Source organism: Carcharhinus amblyrhynchos, chromosome 27 (assembly GCF_965287045.1).
Source record: "Carcharhinus amblyrhynchos chromosome 27, sCarAmb.v2.hapA, whole genome shotgun sequence".
In the NCBI taxonomy this organism is placed as follows: Eukaryota; Metazoa; Chordata; class Chondrichthyes; order Carcharhiniformes; family Carcharhinidae; genus Carcharhinus; species Carcharhinus amblyrhynchos.
Genome location: NC_137350.1, coordinates 23,182,451 through 23,206,857, shown reverse-complemented (window position 1 = coordinate 23,206,857; position 24,407 = coordinate 23,182,451). Strand labels below are relative to the sequence as shown.

Sequence of the window (24,407 nt, the reverse complement as noted above, 5' to 3'; positions counted from 1 at the left end):
AAATGGCAAGTGTGCAAGAGCAACAAATACTAACAGATTATAGCTTCGCTTCATAAGTTCATAAGATATAGGAGCAGAATTAGGCCATTCGGCCCATTGACTCTGCTCCACCATTCGATCATGGCTGATGAGCTCCTCATCCCCATTTTTCTGTCTTCTGCCCATAACCCTTCACCCCATTACCAATTAAAAATGTCTAACTCCTCCTTACATTTACTCACTGTCCCGGCATCCACCACACTGTGGGGTAGCAAATTCCAAAGATTCACAGCCCTTTGTTAGAAGTAATTTCTCCTCCACTCGGTTTTAAATTTGCGACCCCTTAGCCTAAGACTATGACCTCTCATCCTAGAATGCCCCACAAGAGGAAGCATCCGCTCCATGTCTACTCTATCCACACTTTTTATCAATTTGATTTCCCCTCATTCTTCTAAATTCCAATTGATCTTCCTCCCTTTGTGATAGATAAAATTTCCATATTTTATTTTTAAATTTGGTTGCAGCCAATGAAGACTCGCCGAACAGGAATGGGAAAACATACTTTGTAGGGAAAGGCTCGTTTCAGTGTCAATCCAATAACCTACCAGTCTAAATCCTGTAGGAATGTGAATGGGGCAACCGGGTCAGAGGGCAACATGCACAAATTATGCCAAATCAGCAGCAAAGAACGGATCTAGAGGCACTTTGCACGCTAGAGAAACCTTAATGAGTTATGAGCTAGCCAGGTAACACAGTGGTTAGCACTGCTGCCTCAAAGCGCCAGAGACCCAGGTTCAATTCCCAGCTTGGGACATGGTCTGTGTGGAATTTGCACATTCTCTCAGTCTCTGTGCGGGTTTCCTCCGGGGGCTCTGGTTTCCTCCCACGGTCCAAAAGATGTGCTGGTTAGGTGCACTGGCCGTGCTAAATCCTCCCTCAGTGCACCTCAGCAGGCACTGGAGTGTGGCAACTAGGAAATTTTCACAGTAACTTCGTTGCAGCGTTATTGTAAGTCTACTTGTGACACTAAGAAATAAACAAGCAGGCATTTTGGCCCAAAATAATTGGAGTTTAAAGCAATATGCCATTAAGTGGATAGAGTTATCCCTTTTTAACCAATATAAGCTCATGATAAATGCTAACATTTTAATTAGTGGAAACTAAATCACCAAGAATATTTTCTAGGTCATCGGGTTGGATTTTACATCCTCCCCCTTGGCTAGACATGTTTTCAATTGGGGAATGGAACACATTAAGTATGTTCAGTGGCTAGCCCACTGCCTTTCCATCTACCACCAACAACATCCCTATAACTAGGGCAGGTGAGGCATCCACTAACCCATCCATCCTTTGGCCTATTTAAGGTCTTAAGTGGCCAACTGTTTCCCACTTAAGGCCCTCTGTGCACCTGTAATATGTTGGACAGGTGAGAGCCTAAAGACTTTTTTTATAACTCTGATGAAAGGATTGGAAGGAAGGGTGGTACAAGTTTCGGGAGATGCCCTGTGTGAATCGAGGGCAGTCCTGCCAAAGAGGTTACCCACCCTCTTTCTGCCTCTCCACACAGCCTCCAAAATCCACCACAGGGGTGTCTGATCCCTTCCCACCCAACTGGACATACCAGGGTCCGGTCTCAATCTTCAATCCTCCTTGCCGTTCAGAGTTCTGGCACTAGTGAGACTGCTGGGGCTGGCTGGACAGAGAGTTGGGCTGGCAGCTCCCAAAGGCAGAACTTCTTCCTATCGAGAGGTGCGAGTCCGAACCTCAGCTTCTGTAGGCCAACCTCAGCATGTCATTGCCTTTTCTAAAGGCAATCAGCTTGGAACAGACCTTTCTTGTTCCCCCCTCCACCCCAGTCCATAACGTATTGAATCACCATTAAGTGTCCCTGAAAGGATTGCAGAAGGAGGCCATTTGGCCCATCATGTCTGCACTGGCTCTCCAAACGAGCATTATATTTTCGTGCTATTCCCCTGCTTTTTTGCCCATACCCCTGCATATTGTTTCTATTTAAGTAACCATCTAATTACCATCTCGAATACCTCAATTTAAACTGTCTCCACTATGCAGGCAATCCATTCCAGACCTGAACCACTTGTGTGAAAGAATCCTTTCTCACATCACAATGAGTTAGCAAATTGCCTGTCAAGCTCTGGGATAGGATTTAAATCTATCCGAAGAAAGCATATGATAAAGCATGCATATCTATTCCATTTCATAAGATACTGATGGATGGCGATGTCCACATGATCCATCTTAACTCATACATCAAGGCAAGTCCTCCTATGCTGCCTTTAACTAATTCTGGGTCTCCCATCCACACGTTTGTACTTGGAAATCTAGTGAAAAATTTGTTGATCAATTTTAAATTTACTTTTATTACCATTGTAGCATTTAAAAAGTACTAGAAATTGTTCGGGATGTGTTGTTTGCTGTGGAATAAGAGGTGGAAAGTGGGATTAGAATCAATGGCTCCTTGTCAGTTGGCATAGAATGAATGGGCTGAAGAGCCTCCTGCTGTAAATTCCACAATTCTCCTTGTGGCTGCATGGCACCAGTTTTAAATGAGATTGGACAATCTCAATCAGGCCTCAGTGGAGGCAGTGGCATGGTGGTTTAATCAATGGACTCATAATCCAGAGACACAGGACAAGATCCAGGGACCCAGATTCAAATCCTGCCACAGCAAATGGTGAAATTTGAGTTCAATAAAAATCTGGAGTTAAAAATCTAATGATGACCATGAAACAATTGTTGATTATCAGGTAGGTGATGGCCTAGTGGTATTATCACTAGACTATTAACCAGCTGATGTTCTGGGGACCTAGGTTCGAATTCCACCACAGCAGCTGGTGGAATTTGAATTTAAATTTAATAACCTGGAATTAAGAATCTACTGATGACCATGAAAACCGTGGTCAAAAAAACCCAGCTGATTTACTAATGCCCTTTTGGGAAGGAAATCTGCTGTCCTTACACAGTCTGGCCTAAATGTGACTCCAGAGCCACAGCAATGTGACTGACTCTCAAATGCCCTCTGAAACGTTTGCAGGGATGGACAATAAATGCGGACCCAGCCAGCGACGCTGACATCCCTTAAGATGAATAAAGTAAGTTGCCAATCACATTCAGACCCACAGTTTGTGGGGGATGGTAGTGATTTGAATCTTTACAGTTGAAATTGGCACCAATCTCGGATAGCCTGTGCTATATATTGAGTGGATAGACGCCTTGTCAGTAAAACATTTCAAGCCCTCACTAGTACTGATGCTGCCTGCCTTGATGAGCACACATTCACACAAAGACAAGAGGAACTGAAAATATCACTTTACGTCTCCAACTCACACTGCAAAAATTAACCACCTGTTGGGGGGGGGCCATGCCAGCTGTCCTATGAGTTGCACTAAAATGCACATCACCAACACAATATCACACATGGCACTCAAGACAGGAGATAGTCTCCTACGGATTGAAATTTACCTGGAACACATTAGCGCCAAGGGCACAGAACGCTAAGCATCGAAGCAAGAGCCACATAATTGTGCACTGATGCATCAAACGTAGGGTCACTCCTGGGATTGCTCATACACCAACTTCCTGACCCTCTCGCTGTCTGCAGGACACAAAACAATTCCGACAATGGAGGAATTGGGGGCGGGGAGGGGGGGGGCGGGGGGCGGTGGGGAGTGGAAAATCAGAATGCAAATTGCCACTATCAGCTCATGTCGATGAGCCACCGCAGCAGCTGTCGTGGTGCTGGGAGGAAGCACCACAGAGTTCTTTAGAGAAAATCAAAGAGACATTACCTGATATTTTAGCTCACCATGAACAAGAGCTACCCACTAGTATTGATGCTCCTCTACAAGATTGGGAGGTGCACTCTTCCAGATAGGTGGAAAGCATGAACCAGTTTACGATACATCTCATTCACTGCCAGAGACATATAGTGATAGAGGAAGAAGCAGCAGCTGTGTCAAAGGAGTGTGAAATGTTTGTAGATACTGTTCTTGATCGCCACTTCAAGATAGAAACAGGCACATCTTTCGTATACTTCAATTCCAGACAGTTACCAAAACCGCCTCCACACATACAATAATTCAGACTCCGGATGAGGAAATTTGATAGAGTCATAAAACTTAAAGCACAAAAAAAAGGCCCTTCGTGTCTGCGCAGGCCATCAAGTCATGATGCAAAGACAGAGCGTATTCCGGGTAAACAGCAGATGCTTTGTCCCATATCCCAATGGCAAAGCAAAAACAAGATGATGTAGTCCTTGTTGAAGAGGTAGAGACCTTTGCATCAACAACAACCGTAACTCTACTAGCAACTCAACAACTGGATGAAATCAGAGACTCACAGAAACCTGATGAATGTGCTCAGGTCAAAGAGTCAGAGGATGGTCAGGATACATGTCGTACAATCCCATTCTCAGACAGTATGCTGAACAAAGAGGACATCTTAGTGAAGTTGATGATTTACTCATTTATGTCAAGACTGTGGCTATTCTGAAAGTTCTAAGACTCAACGTTTGTACTGAGGACATATAGGAATTGAAAAATGGCAAGTCAGAGGAAGGTAGTGTTAGGTGGTCAGGTCTCTCAGAGTCATTGGAAAAGTTGATATCAAACTGTATTACTCATGATAATCATCATCAGGGGGCAAGAGAACTGTTGATGTCCTTTCCATCAAGACCGTGGGAGCGTCTTGGGATAGAAGTCTCTGGTGAAGTGTTCCTGAGTGCAGTAGACCACTACTGGAGATGGATAGAAGTCGAGCAACTGCAGGGTCACACTTCTGAAGCAGCGATTACATTGCTGAAGGAGAAAATGTGCAACACATGGAATCCAAGATCTTGTAAACTCAAGACAATGGACTGCAGTTTGCCAATGAATATGTTAATGATTTCATGGCATTATATTGATTTGTCTATGCCATCAGTCCACTCGGATACCCTCAAGTCAACGACTGAGCTGAAAGGGGAGGGCACACAGTGAAAACATTGCTGCTGAAGAATGATGACATCCAACTTGAGCTTCTGAGCTGTTGTCCAACTCCACCCCAAAATAGTTTACCACTATGTAAACTCCCAATGGGAACAAGACTGAGAACTCACCTCCATTCTCTCCCACACACACTCATGCTGCTGATGACATGGACAAGATGAAGGAGAAAGAAGATGAAGATCATTCCAGTCAGATGTGGAACTATGACAAACATCACAAAGCAGACCATCTACCAGATCTCCAACCTGGAAAGCTGCTTTGGATCTGAGACCAAGCTCACTGGTCATAATAATAACAGACATTATTCCATCCATGGCCCTAACTCATCCAAAAAATGATAATGGCATGGTGAGATTTACACTAGTAACCACATAGAAGGAACCTCCTACACAGTCAAAATGTCAGCTACCCAACCAAACAGACCAGGAATGCTGCATTCGTCAAGAGATCCAGACGGTGAACCTGAAACATCTACAAATTGTCATTCTGCTCAACAGAAACTGAGGGGTCACCCAGGGAACTCAAATCCCCAATTTCCTCCCAAGGAGCTGCCTCAAAAGCAAGTAAATCTTTCCTCAGATATGACAACCAAAATTGTGCACAGTACTCCAGGTCTGGTCTCATCAAAACCCTTTGCAACTGCAGCAAGACTTATTTATTCTTGTGTTCCAGTCTCCTTGCAATAAAGGCCAATCTGCCATTGATCTTCCTAATCACTTACTGTAATTGCAAGATATTCCATGTTCCTTGTATGAGTACACCCTAGTTCCTCTAAACATCAATTTTTAGAAGTTTCATGCCTTTTAAAAATATTTTCCTTTCCAATTTTTTTGTAAAGCCAAAGTGAATAATGTCACGTTCCCTGCTCCGCTTTGCTGTATACTACACTGCCATCTTGCTGTCCACTCACTTGATGTATCGCTATCACTTTGCAGCCTTATTACAGGAGAGTGTGAAGTGGGAGGAGAAAGGATGGATAGAGAGAGAGACAGCACGAGAGGAGGAATTGCCAGATAGTTACAGCAAAAGTTACAAAGGCCACACAGCCTACAGGAACCACTCTATTTGGTGCAGTGACCCAAGTGAGGTAATGTGTACTTTCCTACTGATAGTTGGGGTGACACAGTGGCACAGCAGTCAAAATCGCTGTCTCACAGCACCAGGGACCTGGGTTCAATTCTGACCTTAATGACTGTGTGGAGTTTGCACATTCTCCCCGTGTCTGCATGGGTTTCCTCTGGGTGTATCGGTTTCTTCCCACAGTCAAAAGAGGTGCGAGCTACGTTGATTAGCTACGCTCAATTGTCCCTCAGTGTCAGGTGATTAGCAGGGTAAATACATGGGATTACAGGGATAAGGTCTGGATGGGATTGTAGTTGGCGCAGGCTCGATGGGCCAAATGACCTCCTTCTGCACTGTCGGGATTCTATGATTTCACCAAGACGCTGGTACGGTTCAGGCTCCAGTTACAGGCTAGTCTGACACGCACCCACAATGTAGCAGTCCCCAACAGCTGAGTGATCAATTCAGAGACATGTGACACACGCCAGCAAACTTCAGAATATCAAGAAGACAACAACATGCCACAAAAGCCAGGCAAACAGAGCTGTTCTGTCGTGAAAATGAAACCTACACCAATGTACAACACTGGTAGAAGCAGGCACGGATCCACGTATTTAGATAGGTTTGTAATCTACAATGGTAATGCTAAGAACAGTTCCCTAAGCACCTCAAAATCAAGTCAGCATTTAACCCAGACATTCTACAGGAGTGGGAGTTCTGTTTAATGGACAAAGGGCTCAACAGTATCACACTCAGTAAGCATTAAGTCTGCACTGAAAACCAAGACTGCACTGCCATTCGAACCTACCCCAAGCAAAGGGTTACAGCTAAAAGAATTAAAGGCAAGCAACAGCAGAAAATCCACAACATTGTACTGGATATTTTAACTTAACCAGCATTTATAACAACAATCATAATTTAGACAAATACCCTAATGAACAGCTCAGTGGAAGAGGCCTGCAAACCACCTTCACCAACCTCAGTGAAATGAATAAGCAGGAAGTACAAACAGGAAGGTGGAGCTACGTTTAATTCCAGTCATCTTTTAAAGGGAAATGGTCTCGTATAATGCACAGTAACTTTGGTTTTGGGCCAAGTCCTATGCTAAACACATGCATACCGTGGTAGGTGCTGAAACATAATCTGAGGACAGATTTGGGAAATTTACTCTGCTAATTGAAATTTTTGGAGCGCATGGGTTCAATTCAGGTCCACGTACCATAAATATCGAAAGTCTCCTCTGTCTGCTGCTGAAATGATCCTATGTAATACAAATTGGGGGTATTCTGTAGTGGACAATGAGTGGGCATTGCGCATCACCCCCACTTATCCAGCCACACATCAACACTTCTTTATCGCCAGTATTGATATATCCCTAATTTAGCACTAAGGACAATTTTATTCATGCATAATAAGGACTACTGGAGTAAGGTGTGTCTCCTGATGCTGGGACAGAGGCTATTATTGTGGCAGAATAGAAGGAAATTTGCTGAGTGTCTAATTGGGTCACCCTTGACCTGAGTGCTTTTGTCGCTCATGTTTGGGTGCCTGTAATGGGCCAGAAATCTATGTAACAGGAAACACTGTCTGCCTGGTGGTTTGAGATTGCAGAGCGGGGTGAGTAATGTTAGAAACACTCTGAGCGACCTCTGCACCATGAACATGTGAGCGTTGGTTTTGCCATTGTGGAGGAGAGGCTAGATATTCTTTGCAAAAAGCTTTTGCAAAGCAGTTTAGTGCATCCATGTTTAGATGTGAATGCATGAATTACCACTAACATTGTTAAGGTGTTGATTCATTGGGGTTAAAATGGGAATGCAAATAAGGTTTGGTGTGGTCATTTTTAACTTACCCACTTAAATAAAACTAAAATCCCATCCAAAAATATCTCAGACGGCCCAGATACTATAGTCAGAATGTTAAGGCCATTCACACCGGCAGGATTTTCCCTTCCCGCTACAGTGAAAAGTGACTTGGCTGGGCACCAAATTCTCCAACCTCGCTGCAGTGGGAGCATGGCGTGAATGGCTGGTAAGATGGCGAGTGTATGTAAAGCATACCAGCATTATGGCCATTCTGTATCACTATTTCCAGAGAGGCTATCTGGAGTGTTCCAAGAAATGAATCTTCCTCAACATTCCTTAATGATGGCTCTGTTCAGCGTAGGAGTATAACAGAGGGGAGGTGGCATCGTCACTGGATTAGTAATCCATAGAGCCAGGGTTTGGCTCTGGGGGTCTGACATCAAGCCCCATCAAAGCAAATGGAATTAAAAATCTAATGATGACTATAAAACTACTGTCGACTGTTGTAAAAACACACCTGGTTCACTAATGTCCTTTAGGGAAGGAAATCTGTCGTTGTTAACTGGTCTCGCTTACGTGTGTCTCTGGACCCACAGCAATGTGGTTGATTCTGAAGTGGTCGAGCAAGCCACTCAGTTATGTCATAATTGCTAGAAAGTCAGTAAGGAACAAAACCAGATGGACTGCCTCGCATCAACCTAGGCACCGTAAATGACAATGGCAAACTCAACCCTGTCCATCCTGCAAACTCCTCCTGACTAGCATCTGTGGGCCAAGTATGAGACAGCCGGCCCACAGACTAGTCAAGCAACAGCCTGACAGTGACACCCAGGAAATCTTTAAAGATAATGGGTCGGATTCTTTGACCCTTGCCCACAACTGGCATTCTCCAGTGCCGCTGCAGTGAAAGGAGTTTTGGCTGAGTGCCAAGTTTTCCATTCGTGCTGGCACCAACAGCAGGGTGTGAACAGTCAGAGAGTTCCAGCCATAGTCCCAGCCACCGTGTTTGGAAAAAGGCTGTAATTAGGTCAGGAGATGAGTGGCCCTGGCAGGACCAGTGTAGGTTATTGCTGAGTAAGTACCGCTTGATAGTACAGCCGAAGACACTTTCCATTACTTTGCTGATGTTTGCAAGTAGGCTGATGGGGTGGGTTGGATTTGTCCTGTTTTTTGTGGATGGGATACATCTGGGAAATTTTTCATATTGCTGGCTTGGCCAGTGTTGTAGCTGTATTGGAACGGCTTGGCTAGAGTGTGGCTCATTCAGAAGCGCAAGTATTCAGTACAAATGCTCAGAAAACAACTGAGAAAAGCAGTTACTCAGGTTTGTATTTTAATTGCGTGATCATAGAATCCCTACAGTGCAGAAGAAGGCCATTTGGCCCATCGAGTCTGCACTGACCACCAAGCCACCTACGCCCTATTCCTGTAACCCCCTGAACACTAAGGGGCAATTCAGCATGGCCAGTCAACCTAACCTGCACATTTTTATTCTTGGGAGGAAACCAGAACGTCTGGAGGAAACCCACACAGACACAGGAAGAATGTGCAAACTCCGCACAGACAGTCACCCGATGCCGGAATTGAACCCAGGTCCCTGGTGCTATGAGGCAGCAGTGCTAACCACTGTGCCACCATGCTGCCCAGATATAAGTTGTCTTTGAGAACTTGTAGCCTCATGTGATCTGAGTTTCCTCTAGTGTTAATGCTGAAGGTTCTGCATTTTTTTAAAGTTCACATTCAAACCGAGCTTGGCTAATCATTGTCCAACCTACAGCAGGTCATCACAGAACTGAGGTTCTGGTTCGAAGACTGAAATTCAGAACACCTAAATTACATAAAACTGTGGGTCAACCTACAGCACATTGACTGCAGTGTTTCAGGAAGGCAGCTCACCACCACCTTTTCAAGGGCAACCAGGGACGGGCACTAAATGCTGCGACGCCCATCTCCCACAATTGAATAAAAACAATTTAGCTTTCAAATTGAGAGAGCTCCCAACTGCATGGAATACATGGGTAGCAGATTGGCACAGTAGTTAACACTGCTGCCTCGCAGCGCCAGGGACCTGGGTTCAATTTCCAGCTTGGGTCACTGTCTGTGCAGAGTCTGCATGTTCTCCCCATATCTGCGTGGGTTTCTTCTAGATGCTCCAGTTTCCTCTCACAGTCCGAAAGCTGGTTAGGTACACTGGCCATGCTAAATTCCCCCTCAGTGTACCCGAACAGTTGCTGGAGTGTGGAGATTAGGGGATTTTCACAGTAACTTCATTGCAGTATTAATGTCAGCCTACTTGAGACTAATAAATTTTAAAAAATGCTACATGTTCCAAATAAACAATTCTACTGAAAGTACCAACTGATTTTATTCGTCTTTTTAAAAATGCACAAATTGCCTGGATTTCAAATTTTCAAATAATGAGAACATAAGAACTAAGAGCAGGAGTAGGCCATCTGGCCCCTCAAGCCTGCTCCCCCATTCAATAAGATCATGGCTGATCATTTTGTGGACTCAGCTCCACTTACCCACCCATTCACCATAACTCTTAATTTCTTTACTGTTCAAAAATCTATCTATCCTTCCTTAAAAACATTCAATGAGGTAGCCTCAACTGCTTCACTGGGCAGGGAATTTCACAGATTCACAATTCTTTGTGTGAAGAAGTTCCTCCTCAACTCAGTCCTAAATCTGCTCCCCTTATTTTGAGGCTATGCCTCCTAGTTTTAGTTTCACCTGCTAGTGGAAACAACTTTCCTGCTTCTATCTTATCTATTTCCTTCATAATCTTATGTATTTCTATAAGATCTCCCCTCATTCTTCTGAATTCCAATGAGTATAGCCCCAGTCTACTCAGTCTCTCATAAGCCAACCCTCTCAACTCCGGAATCAATCTGGTGAATCTCCTCTGGACTCTCTCCAGTGCCAGTATATCCTTCCTCAAGTTAGGAAACTAAAACTGTACAGAGTACTCCAGGTATGGCCTCACCAGCACCTTGTACAGCTGAAATATAATCTCGCTGTTTTTAAATTCCATCCCTCAAAATTCCATTTGCCTTCTTAATTACCTGCTGCCCCTGCAAACCAACTCCTTGAGATTCCTGCTCAAGGACATCCAGGTCCGTCTGCACAGCAGCATGCTGCAATTTTTTACCATTTAAATAATAGTCCATTTTGCTGTTCTTCCTACCAAAATGGATGACATCACATTTACCAAAATTGTATGCCAGCTGCCAGACCCTCACCCACTCACTTAGATTATTTATATCCCTTTGCAGACTTCCAGCGTCCTCTGCACATTTTGCTCTTCCACCCATCTTAATGTCATCTGTGAATTTTGACATACTATACTTGGTCCCCAATTCCAAGTCATCTATGTAAATCATAAACAATTGTGGTCCCAACACTGATTCCTGAGGCATACCACTAGTCACTGATCGCTAATCAGAAAAACACCCATTCACCCCCACTCTTTGGATGCCAGATAATTTCCCATGATAGGTCATGGAAATCAGTAGTTAAAAACGAAAGCCTCTCCATGCTAACACATTACCCACAACACTGTGCACCTTTGTCTTATGTAGCAGTCTTTGGTGCAGCACCTTGTCAAATGCCTTCTGGAAATCCAGATACACCACATCCACAGTTTCCCCATCGTCCACTGCAGATGTAATGTTCTCAAACAATTCTAACAAATTAGTCAAACGTGACCGGCCCTTCATGAACCCATGCTGCGCCTTACCAATGGGACAATTTATATCGAGATGTCTCGCTATTTCTTCCTTGATGATAGATTCAAGCATTTTCCCTACATTCCCCACGGGAGGTAAGCTAACCAGTCTATAGTTACCTGTCTTTTGTCTGCCTCCTTTTTTAAACAGTGGCGCCTCCATTTGTGTTTCTGCCCAACTCAAGCAATGTTTTTATTCAAGAGGCAGGATTGGTGCCAGGCTCTTCTGTAGTTCACTGTTAGACATTACACAAGAGCTGATTTCGTATTTAACCACTGATTTCCATGACCTATCATGGGAAATTATCTGGCATCCAAATAAGCTTGTGGTGTCAAAATTCAAGATAGCTAAATCTTTGCTGGAAAAGGCAGATGTTAGAAAAAAACCAAGCATTCAAAGGTTCTTGATGGAAAACCTTCCCACATGAGCTACATTGAAATGACATTTTGTATCCCCAGAAGATAGACTGATAAAAGTTAAATGAAGTAGGATTTGTACTGCCCATTGACATACTGTAGAGGGTTATGTGTAAGTGGTTAGTGCCTCCCGCCATATTGGCTTCCTCTCCTTGCCTCCATCCGCTGTTGTTCCTTCACCCCTTCCATTAGGATGGCAAAGAAAGAAGACAAGAAAGACCCATATATAGATACAGAGCTCTTCAGAACCTCAGGAAGCCTGATTGTCCTTTACAGTCAGGGAAGTACTTTTTGAAATATACTGACTGCAGATGGGGGCTGGGTCAAATGAATGTGTCCATGAAAATTGAGAAAGGAATTAGTTGACTACAAATCGTCAAAAGAAGTTTGAGTGTCATAGAATCATAGAAACCCTACAGTGCAGAAAGAGGCCATCTGGCCCATCGAATCTGCACCGACCACAATCCCACCCAGGCCCTTATCCCCATATCCCTACACATTTACCCGCTAATCCCTCTAACCTACGCATCTCAGGATACCAAGGAGCAATTTTAGCATGGCCAATCAACCTAACCCACACATTTTTGGACTGTGGGAGGAAACCAGAGTACCTGGAGGAAACCCAAGCAGACACAAAGAGAATGTGCAAACTCCACACAGATAGTGGCCAAGCCAGGAATCGAACCCAGGTCCCTGGAGCTGTGAAGCAGCTGTGGTAACCACAGTGCTACCGTGCTGCCTGTGTTGGAGTCTTTCAAAGCTTAAGTTTCACACTTCAATTTGAGTCACAGAGGAACAGCTGAGCCCATTATTTGTGACTTTAACTTTCCACAAGTGCAATAATGCTACAAATAGAATGTTCCCCTGTACAACACCATCAAGTGAGTGGCATTCCTATGTGAATCATCCCCTTGGGGCTTAGGCAGGTGAATCTGCTGAAAATTGTGTAGTGCGTTAATGGTGCACATGTGACATAATGCATCAATTGCATATTCCCCCAAGCTTTCTTCATATAATAATGGTCATTGGTGCCAACTGTCTCAAGGCGATGCAGGGCCATTTTGTGTCCTCCTACAAAAATGCCGGCAGGGCTCATAAATAGTTTTTGTGGCTACATCTGCAAAAGTAAATGGTGTTTCCCATTTCTATTTTAAGATTATTCTCTCCATTTGTGTTTCTGCCCAACTCAAGCAATGTTTTCATTCAAGAGGCTGGATCGGTGCCAGGCTGTTCTGTAGTTTGCTGTTAGACATTACACAAGAGCGGCTTTCGTATTTAACCACTGATTTCCATGGCCTATCATGGGAAATTATCTGGCACCACTTAGCACCTACCCACAGCATGGTGAAGAATGCCAGCATGAACAGTCTTCAGAGAGCCCACTGTGGGAAATGGAACATATGCCCTTTCTTTCGTTGGCACAACACAACAATACAATTGGCTGACAGCATCAACGACCCTGGCAGTACCAAGGTCTCATTAGTTGGCCCCCCCCACTGCCAGAATGACAACAGGTCCCAAGAGTAAGACCTAATAGATCATGCAGTAAAGCACACCCAGCATACTGGGCAGGTATATTCCCATGCCAGCTGAATTATGGTGGGGGCAGCATATTGTCGGGATCAGTTGGATTGTATTTAAGATGAATTGGTTCTTGATTATTTATTTAACCATGGCGGATGAGCAGCCAGTTCCGGCTCTGCCCATCTCCCATGTTATGGGGTGAGCTTGGGGGTAGGCCTCAATCTTATCATAGAAATCATAGATCATACTTCATCAGAAATCATACTTGTTCCATTTCTCTCCCTCCCCCACCACCACTTCCCCTCTGAAAGCAGAATGGGCAGAATTCTCCACCCCATCCTTGGGTTTGGCAGTGGGCGGAAGTGGAAAATCCAGCAGGAGCCAAAAAGTCGGAAACCTGCCAGCGTCAAAGCAGTTTGCAATTCTCCCAATGACGGTTCAGTTCTCCTGTTGTACAGTGGCGCGAATGGCATTAGCATTCATTTGCACCTCATGAATGCTCATTAAAACAGCTAATCCTTGAAATCTCACCAGGTGTCCCAATCTTGCAACACGTCGGTGAGAAATCATGTCGTCTGCAAACCCGTTTGAAAAGGAGTAATGTCCATAAGGTGGCCCTCAGCACGCATGAGAGTTTGAGGTGAGCTCAACATACGTAGTCTATCTGACCTAGTGCTGTGCCACTCCTGTTACACTGAATGCCACTCTGCTGGGGCAGACATGTCCGTGCCCTCCCTCTCTAGAACAAGCTGGTAGAAGCTGTGCTGCAGAACTCCTGGGCCCTCCACTCCAATGATCTGAAGTTTGACTGGGGATGTGATGTGAGGTGAGGGGAGGATGCTGATGAAGACAAGGGGGCTATGTTGCAGGAGGACTGTGCAAGGGTGGATAGACGGGAAGGGCAAGAGGCCATGATGGCAGGCAGAGGGGCACAGAGTTGGATAAGGATGATGAACAATGGAGGCAGAGGGAAGACCGAGGGGACAAGACTGAAACAAAAGCTCCCAAATAAAGGAGTCTAAAGGATACCACACTGCTTACTGAAAGGAATGCATCCAGAGTTCACATGGGGTGAGCTGATGTCCAAGCATGGGTGATAGGCTCAGGGGAAGGATGGGAAGGTCATCAAAATGATAACTGGATCCAGAACATCTATAGAGATGGTTGCTGGGGGATGAGGGTGACCCAGTGGCTGAATGACTCTGGTGCATTGCCCTCAGACTCATAGAACATTGCTGCTCACAGCTTCACACAGTCACTCAATGAGCAAACCTTAGGACTTTTGAAGATGTGGTTTGGATGTTTGGACTGCATAAATGGCATGATCACAGTTTGCTATGACCTTCACAATCTGGCTATGCAAAGAGATGTGCCCTCTCCTGAAGGGTGAGAGGATTTAGTGTGAGCAATGTGACAATAGTGACGTGAAAGTAACGGTGAAAGAACGAGTGTTGATATATGTCCACCGATAATGGATGCCTGAGATCTGTGAAGATAGTCACTATTTGAGAGCATGATGGCATGATGAGAATTTGATAGTGGAGGCTGTTGAGAGAGGATTTACCCTGGTGGAGTGGATGAGATCATTAATCTGCCTCCTGCACTGTCTGATGCTTCTGGAACAGTTGGCAGCTGCACTGGCCTCCTGGGCAATGGCTTCCTAGGCTAGAGATGTGAGGTTGGTATGCTTCCTGGAACCATCTTTTGGGTAGAGGTCATGCCTCTGTTCCTGAATCAAGACCTCAAGGGCATGGTGGTTGAATCAGAATGCAGACCTGTTCTCGAGGCTGCTAGACTTTTGTGTCTGCGTTTCGAACATCCCGCAGAGATTTTAAAGGGCTGTCTCTTTAAAAATGGCATCCGATCTCTGTGACTTACTGGTCTGCTTAGGCCCACCCCTCTCATAACAGGTTCAAAACTCACCTCAGTCCTAATAAAGAAGTGTGGCATGATTGAAAACACCAGTTTTGTCATCCAAAATGACATTTAGGGCTAAATTTTCCAGTCCCACTTGCCGCAGGAATTATAGTGGACAAGACAGAAAGTTTGAATGCCCCTTTAAAGGTCCATGGACCTTAGGCGGGAATTTCCTGTTTTGAGGTGTGCGTGGCCGGAAAATCCTATCCTTAGTCATTTTTTGGAAAAGTTATGCCCCGACTGTCTTAATACACTTTGCTCATAAAAAAATGAATTTATTAACAATGAGATCTTTATATGGGCAAAACTCATATAACAGGATTTACTTTCAATGTTGTAAAGAGAAAACAAGATAACTCAAAAAGTGCCAAATTGTCTTTTTAAAACATGTGTATTGCTTGTGGAAGTTTCATTATATGGACGGTGCCATATGGGTAATCACGTCAGCATAATAGGATGGGAATTGAGGGGAGTTTAGTTCAGACAGGCACCATGGTTGATGCAGGCTTGGAGGGCCGAAGGGCCTGTTCCTGTGCTGTAATTTTCTTTGTTCATACTTCTGGCTGAATCATTTGGGCATGTTATGTTGAATTGAATTGATTTATTATTGTCACATGTATTGAGATAGAGTGAAAAGTATTGTTTCTTGTGCGCTATACAGACAAAAACATACCATTCATAGAGTACATAGAAGAATAGGAAAAGATAGGGTGCAAAATATCATATTGCAGTTACTGATAGGGCGAAGAGAAAGAGGAGCTTAATATATGGTAGGTCCACTCAAAAGTCTGATGTCTTCATAGTGCTGGAAACCTTATTGCTTTTGCAAACAAATTTCCAGAGCAATGAGTTAGAACCGAAGATGGTGCCACTTTTGTCTTTGTTTCTCATTATTCATAAAGAAGGCTATGTCATGCTAACTGAAATGATCTTATCCTTTTCCTCTTGGCTCAGTCCTGCTCAGGCAGATAATTTCTCCTTCAACAATTTAGTGTTTCTGCCTCTTGTTCTGAAGATCACGTAAAGCACATACAATGTGGGTAAAAACGCTTCGATGTAATTTATATGGAACTGTACAATATACTGTTTTCCAATAGTAACAAATTCCAGGAGCAGACCTTTAAAGTGGTTTGAAAGTCATGAAGGCGATTTTCCATTCTTATCTGAATTGGTGGGACCCACCAACAGCACGATTGAAACTCTGTTCTCCTTATATGATTGCTATTAAAAAGGTTTAAATAATCTTGTAAGGAAACACATTTGACCGTTGGCTTTGAAGGGAAATTGATCTTGCAAAAAACAAACTTCAAAGGATTCTGTTATGTATTAAAAGTTCAATTTGTCTCTTAAATGTAGAACCTTTCCATTTTTATATATTTTCACTTAACGTGTTGATCAAACAGAAACTCTGCAGAAGGACCCCTCTGACATGACCTTTTTAAGTAAACAATGCTTTTGTATAAAGCACTATTTTTTTCTGGTTTTGTAAAAAAAATGCCCAGAATGCTCCTGATTGAAAGATCACAATAAATAAGCTGAGGCCGGGGAAACCTCAAGTTAAAAACCTGAGTGTTCACAGAAAGAAGGAAATGAGAACAGTCTCTGCAAAATGGCAGAAATGCAGAGCTTATTTCAACAAGATATCCCTGCAGACAGGCAGGCTTTGATGGAAAGCTACACAAACCTCCAGAAGGTAGCAGAGTACTGTGAGAATAACTACATACAGGTATGTGAATTTAATTTAAGTATTTGTAACTATGAGCGGTCTCACCATAGCTGCAATGCGCTCCCTATTCATGTGAACTATACATCTGTACTTCTCTATTAGCTTTGCTACAGCTCGCAAGTCATACCATTCATTAAAGAGTGTGATTAGGATATTGAATATATAAGTCGTAACATTTAATGCTGTTACTAGTTCAACACTTGAGAGGGTCTAGACCCCAAGTCCACTAACCAAATGAACTCATAAAATGATATTCCAAACAAGTATTCAAATGAGAGTCTCTGAATTAAAAGCTAACTTTCGATATATTAAACGGTATTAAAAGTTAATGATACACTTACAAAACCTGTAAGTGCGTTTGACATGCTCTTTGTTGAGAATTTTAAGCAATTCTGATATGCAAAGACTTTTCTGCCCCAATATACCTTCCTTAGTTCTGCAGAGCACTGCACTGAGAGGCTGGCAGTACAGCATGCTTTTGGTTTCAATGCAGTTGTGTGCTCCGCATTTCAATACCTGTAGCTAATGGATACTCATGGAAATTAGCTGAATGTTTTTAGAATTATGAAGGCCTGGATTTTCAGAAGTTTATGCAGCTGAAATAATGTCCATATGCTAAAGAAAGATTCAATAAGTCTTGCCATCAATCTTGAAGGGTTAATACTGAATGTAGTGTTTAGACTGCATCATGTGCAAGTCACTTCACAAACACTTTACAATTTGGTGTAGTCATTGTTTTCTCAATATTCAGATTTGAATGACATTTTCTTCCATACAAATCAGTCGAGCATGAATTATTGGCCACAGACAGAACTGATTCAATTTTCTCATTACTAATAATGATTTTAGGAAACTGAGGCTGCCAGAGAATTTTTGCACTAATTTGTAAAACAATACAAACTCGAACGGGAGAACAATGTTCTTCAGAATTCTCCCATGGTTTTGTTAATTCACTTGTAACTGATACGGCTGAAATGTTGCCCTCCCCAACAATTTTTTTTCATGGTCTTACACTTGTGACCGCCCGTGAACCAGATTGATAGCAGAAGTTGCAGGTTTCCTTTCTGATCTCTATCAGCATTTGGAAGTTTCGCTTTAAGACGCAAGCGGTGAAAATGCAAATGTTAACATTTCTGCTTGACACCAATTAGAATAAAAAAAGCTGACTTTCTTTTTTGCTTTTCAAATTCACATGTGTTTCTATTTGAGAAGAAATGGCATGAAACAGCACGTCTTAGCAATTGATGGCTATTTGCCTGTTGATTTCTAATAACCGCATTTCTGATATGAAAATGTTGTTCAGTTAATAAAGAAAGTAAGTAAAGATGATGAGATAAATAAATACATATTTTTATCTTTGGGCAAAGTGCATTCAAAGTGATTTATTATCCACTTCTTACTTGTAAAGTTATAAAAATAATGTACTGTTCACATTAAGGTATCAAATTAATGTAAATTCTTTAATTATCAAAAAGGGCAGACATAGTGGCACAGTGGTTAGCACTGCTGCCTCACAGTGCCAGGGACCTGGATTCGATTCCAGCCGCTGGTCACTGTCCATGTGGAGTTTGCACGTTCTCCCCGTGTCTGTGTGGGTTTCCTCCGGGTGCTCTGGTTTCCTCCCACAGTCCAAAGATGTGCATGTTCAGAGTATTGGCTATGATAAATTGCCCCTTAGTGTCCCAGGATGTGTAATTTAGGGGGATTGGCCATAATTAATTGCCCCTTGGTGTCCAAAGATGCACACGTTAAATGGGTTGGCCACGGTAAATGTGCGAGGATAGGGTGGGGCAGAGGGCCTGGGCAGGAGACTGGCTGGAATTTTACCATCCAGCCCGCCACAGAAAATGGAGCGGGTGAGAGGCGAACCATGGAAATGTCCATTGACCTCTGGTGGGATATTATGGTTTTGGGACGAACAAGGTTGTAAGATCCCACCCACTTTGTCAGAGAGTCTGTGTAGTCTTGATGGGCCGAATGCCCTCCTTCTGTCCCGTAGGGATTCTATGATTGCACAGGGGCTATTTCCATGAAAAAGCTATGACATTGGTGCCTTTACGCCGCTAAACATGTTTACCTGTGTATTGCAATGATCAGTACAGATTTATTTGTCTGGATTGGTATAATTGCCATTTGTTAACTATTGAACAGGGTGAGTTTGGGTTTGCAAGTGAGTTGGTTGTTCAAATCTTTATTAATCAAATGCTCCTTTTTCACTCCATCTCCAGTTTGCTGTGAATATTAGTTTGGAAAAAGCACAACATAAACTCTACAACTCAAACTGAGTATAAAAAAAACCATTGTTAACTAACATAACCTTTGTCGTGGCATCAGGGCAGAATTTAATATGCATGAGGAAGTTGGGGGAGAAAGAAGTGGGCGGGATGCTCAACAGGACAGAAAGCAAAGTTTCCAATGTCAGGTTAGAAGAACAAAATTCTCCTGCTGAAGGGGTGGAAGTGGGGTGAAAATGCCAGTGGTACATTGTGGGAAACTAATTGAAGTGGACTTGTATGTAATGAACAGCCATTACAACACAAGATTTTGTGATGAAATGCTCCCTTTGGGATTAAGTTGGTGGTGCACATGAAACACAGGCCTTCACTTTCACAACCAATAAAAACTGGGGTGGAGCAGGAAAGATCGAGGGTGATCAAGGGAAGGTCAAGAGTGTTGAGGCAAACGTCAAAGCTGACGAAGGAAGGTCAGAGATGGCAAAGTGAGGGTGGAGCGTGAACGAGGAATGGTTAAGGGCATTGAGGAAAGGCTGAGGGCCATAGAGAGCAAGACCAGGCTGTGGTTAAAGTAGAGCAAGTTATGCCCATTTGTCTATAGATGCAAAATTTTGGTTAAGGCTCCACGCCAACAGCGGAGGAGAAACCTTCGTTTTCTGCCCTCTATTTGCTAGTTGGTGTCAAGATAGGCCTTGTCCACCCAGTATTCCTAAAGCCTTGGTCGGCGGGGAATGCGACAGATGAAGGATGGCATTGAGTCATGTACAGCAGCAGCCAAAAATTTTGGGGGAGGGTTGGGGGGGTGGGGGCTGGTGCTTAGGACTGGATAATGATCTTGGTCTATAAAAAGACAACCAAGGACCAGTGCAATGAGCAATGGCATGGCATCAAGCCCACTACACATGCAAAAACTAACAGAAGGTGATGGAGAGACAATGACAAAGATGACTGAGGGTGTTTATGAGGCAGTCCCTTCAGGAGGACCTGTGAACTGTGAGGGAATCCAATGCTAGTGGAGCTAAAATTAATTGTGGCATCAAACTTCCATGCCGGCGGCTCCTTCCCAACCTCCAGAGGGGATATCTGTGGCATGTCTGATGCAGCAAGTTGCTGCATCTGGTAGGTCATGAATGCCTTCTTTAAAAGTGCTGGAGATTTTGCACACTTCAGTATGCATCCAGAGAGCCTGTCTGTAACATCAATGGGCAAGAAAGTTCACCAGGTTGATATGGGAGATGAGGGGGTTAGCTTATGAGGAGAGATTGAGTAGATTGGGCCTGTACTCGTTGGAGTTTAGAAGGCTGAGGGGTGATCTTATAGAGACATATAAGATAATGAAGGGATTAGATAGGGTAGAGGCAGAGAGATTCTTTCCACTTAGAAAGGAAACAAGAACTAGGGGACACGGCCTCAAAATAAGTGGGGGGGGGGGGTGCGCAGTTTAGAACAGAGTTGATGACAAACTTCTTCTCTCAGAGGGTAGTGAATCTCTGGAATTCTCTGCCCATTGAAGCAGTGGCAGTTACCTTGTTGAATATGTTTAAGTCACAGGTACATAGATTTCTGATCGATAAGGGATTTAAGGGTTATGGGGAGCAGGCACACAAGTGGAACTGAACCACTTTCGGATCAGCCATGATCTTATAGAATGGCAGGACAGGCTCGAAGGGCTAGATGGCCTACTCCTGCTCCTATTTCTTATGTTCTTTGGTGCCATTATGGATTCCCAACAGGTACAGGGGGGTAATTGTTGCATGCATATGGTGCTAACAGCATCCCCTGGCTCTCCATAACAGCTGCCAACCTCTCCACGGAGGAAGTCAAGTACTCACCCCCCTGAGATAAGGCAGAATAAATGGCCTGGAACATGGTGGCACAGTGGTTAGCACTGCTGCCGCACAGCGCCAAGGACACAGTTTGATTCCTGGCTTGGTCACTAATGGACTCTGCATGTTCTCCCCGTATCTGTGTGGTTTTCCTCCAGGTGCTCCAGTTTCTTTTCACAGTCCGAAAGACATGCTGGCTAGGATGTTTGGATATGCTAAATTCTCTCTCAGTGTACCTGAACAGGTGCCAGAGTTTGGCGACTAGGGGATTTTCACAGTAACTTCATTGCAGTGTTAATGTAAGCCTACTAGTGACACTAAGAAATAAACTTTAATTTTACACGTGACTCTTAGCTGCCCTCTGAAATTGCCTAGCAGGCCACTCAGTTCAAGGGCCATTAGGGATGGACAACAAATACTGATCTTAATTGCCAATGACGCCCACATCCTTGAAAGAGTTAAAAATATACATTATGGCAAGCAATGAAATGAGATTCTAAGAGCTTCCCTCTTGAAAAAACTACTACACTGTTCTTTTTACATATGTAACTAAGCACAAAAGTGAAATTGTATTTTCACCCTGTTCTAATGCAAAACCATAATGTTACAAATGGATTTGTAGATTATTATTAAGAACATAAGAACATGAGAAACATAGTTTCAAATATTCTCACAAATAAACAAATGATAATTATGTTCCATGATTCCCAGAGGAATGGATTTTTACAAAAATGGTGGACTACATTACTTGACATTGCACAAACGTTTCTCAGTATCTGGAGGGAATGTTATGCACAATTGGTGAAAGCAGACTCTAAAATAATTTATTTTTCTTACAGGCTCAGGACAAGACAAAAGCTTTTGAGGAAACCAAGGCCTTTGCTGCCCAATCTCTTGCAAGTGTAGCTAGTCAAATCAACAGCCTGGCTGAGAAAGTACTCAAGCTGCTGGACTTGCAGACCTCGGAGCTCTCCAAAATGGAGGCCTCCGTTAACTTCATATCTCAGGTGATAAATCTTCATTCAGCTGTTCTTCCTTTTCAGTGATTGTTTTCCTTCATCTTGGAAGAGTTCAGAGATAATTGGTGGTATGGCGACACAGTGGTTAGTACTGCTGCCTCACAGCGCCAGGGTCCCACATTCAATTCCATCCTTGGGTCACTGTCTGTGTGGAGCTTGCATGTCCTCCCCGTGTCTATGTGGGTTTCTTCAGATGATCCGGTTTCCTCCCACACTCCAAAGATGTGCAGGTTAGGTTGATTGGCCATGCTAAATTGATCCTAGTGCTGGGGAGATTAGCAGGGTAAATGCATGGGATTGCAGGAATAGGGCCTGGGTGGGATTGTGGTCGGTACAGACTCGATGGGCTGAATGGCTTCCTTCTGTGCTGTAGGGATTCTATGATATCTCTGTGAAGCGGAAATGAGACAAGATGGAACTAAAACTCATTGCACTTGTTATATTGGGTCTCTATCATGTGTCTGGATAGCAGTATGGCGACAAGGGGATTTTCACAGTAACTTCATTGCAGTGTTAATGTAAGCTTACTTGTGACACTAATAAATAAATTTAAAGTTATCGATATTAGCAGCAGAAAATGTATTCTTGGTTATCAGCATCTTGCTATAGGATTCCTTGGTCTGCTAGAGGAATGAATGGAGGTGATGAGACCAGGCACCAACTGCTACAGGAGAGAGATTCAAGAAGGACAGTAGGGTGAGGTATGCCTATAACATACTGATTTGATCAGCAATCCCATAGGCTTCTTGGTGATGAAGGTGTTCCACTCACCTGATAAAGGAGCAGCGCTCCAAAAGTGCATGATTCCAAATAAACCTCTTGGACTTTAACCCGGTGTTGTGAGACTTCTTATTGTGCCCACCCCAGTCCAAGACTAACATCGCCACATTATAAATTAGTGGCTACTTCATACACTGCACAAGTTTCATTTAAGCAATGTAAACCACTCTGATAATTGCCACACATGTTACTGAGTTAATTCTTAGCCAGGAAGATGTTGTGGCATGTGTTAGGGCTGAGGGACAATTGTAGAAAATCTCATGGCCTATTTTAAGCATCAATTATCTATAGCCAGCTAGGTTGGCCAACAAAAGAGAGAGGAATGTTTTCAAGCTCTCGTGAATAGAACAACTGGTGCTTTGTGGCAATGAAGAAACATCAGTGAAATGAGCTTCTCACAAACCTACATTGTGAATATGAGGCTGTAGGGCATATACACTTAGTGTTTTCTCCACAGTGTAAGGTTATTTTAAAGCCCATCTTGACAAAGTATTACATTAACTTCTACTCTGCGAATCCTCCAGAATCCTATTCTGTGAATCCAGATTACAACCAGACATATGCTGATGCCTCAAAGGGTTTCAAACTTGCCATTTGAAGAAATCTAGCCTAATGGAGATGAAAAGCAAAAAAAAACCTCTGGAAATCTGAAATATAATAACAAAATAATAAAACACAGGCAGGCCTGTATCTGGAAAAGGGAAGATTAATACTTCAGGTAACGACCCTTCATCAGAATTGCGACAGGAGAATGACCCCTTTATAGGAGTCATCACAATGTGGGTTGGGGGCTGGGCGGTTGGAAGGACCAGGTAACATAGGGCGGCACGGTGGTAACAGTAGTTAGCACTGCTGCCTCACAGCGCCAGGGACACAGGTTCAATTCCGGCTTTGGGTCACTGTGTGGAGTTTGCATGTTCTCCCTGTGTCTATGTGGATTTCCTCCGGGTGCTCTGATTTCCTCCCACTGTCCAAAGATGTGCAGGTTAGGTTGATTGAGCATAATAAATTGACCATTGTGTCAGGGGGATGAACAGTAAATGTGCAGGATTACGGGAATAGGGCCTTTGTGGGACTGCAATCGGTACGGTCTCGATGGGCTGAATGGTCTCATTCTGTAATGTAGGGATTCCATGATGTACGACCAGGCAGAAAGACCAGGAAATATCTTGCAATTTATATATACTTTTTAATACTGAGCAATATGTAATGATGCTAGACTGACAGATTGAGTAAAGCCTGAACATACAGAATCAGTGTAAATGTAAGCTCTGGGTGTCAAAAAGATAGATTTGTTTCACTTTCTACCAGCTGTTTAGGAAATAAAGACAGTCGTCCTCTTTAGCCACCCATCTTTGGCATTGACGTGAATATTGCCAGTGTTTGAA

General features: G+C 43.5%; 2 protein-coding genes across 6 annotated transcripts in view; one reads left to right on the top strand and one right to left on the bottom strand.

The window, feature by feature from the left end:
- The window catches only part of acbd4 (acyl-CoA binding domain containing 4), a 90,968-nt gene extending 83,931 nt beyond the window's left edge, over positions 1 to 7,037 (bottom strand). For 4 of the 5 annotated variants that reach the window (XM_080213491.1, XM_080213495.1, XM_080213494.1 and 1 more), the window contains exon 1: positions 6,975 to 7,037. The gene's annotated coding sequence lies outside the window, so the exon portion shown is untranslated. The remainder of the gene's footprint in view (positions 1 to 6,974) is intronic. The other variant, XM_080213500.1, reaches the window with a different exon arrangement.
- A 9,981-nt stretch (positions 7,038 to 17,018) lies between these two features.
- LOC145359122 (abl interactor 1-like) overlaps positions 17,019 to 24,407 on the top strand; it is a 42,055-nt gene continuing 34,666 nt past the window's right edge. Inside the window, exons 1-2 of the mRNA XM_080213520.1 lie at positions 17,019 to 17,160; positions 22,060 to 22,227. Coding sequence (XP_080069646.1) covers positions 17,044 to 17,160; positions 22,060 to 22,227 — 285 coding nt within the window. The 5' untranslated portion in view covers positions 17,019 to 17,043. The remainder of the gene's footprint in view (positions 17,161 to 22,059; positions 22,228 to 24,407) is intronic.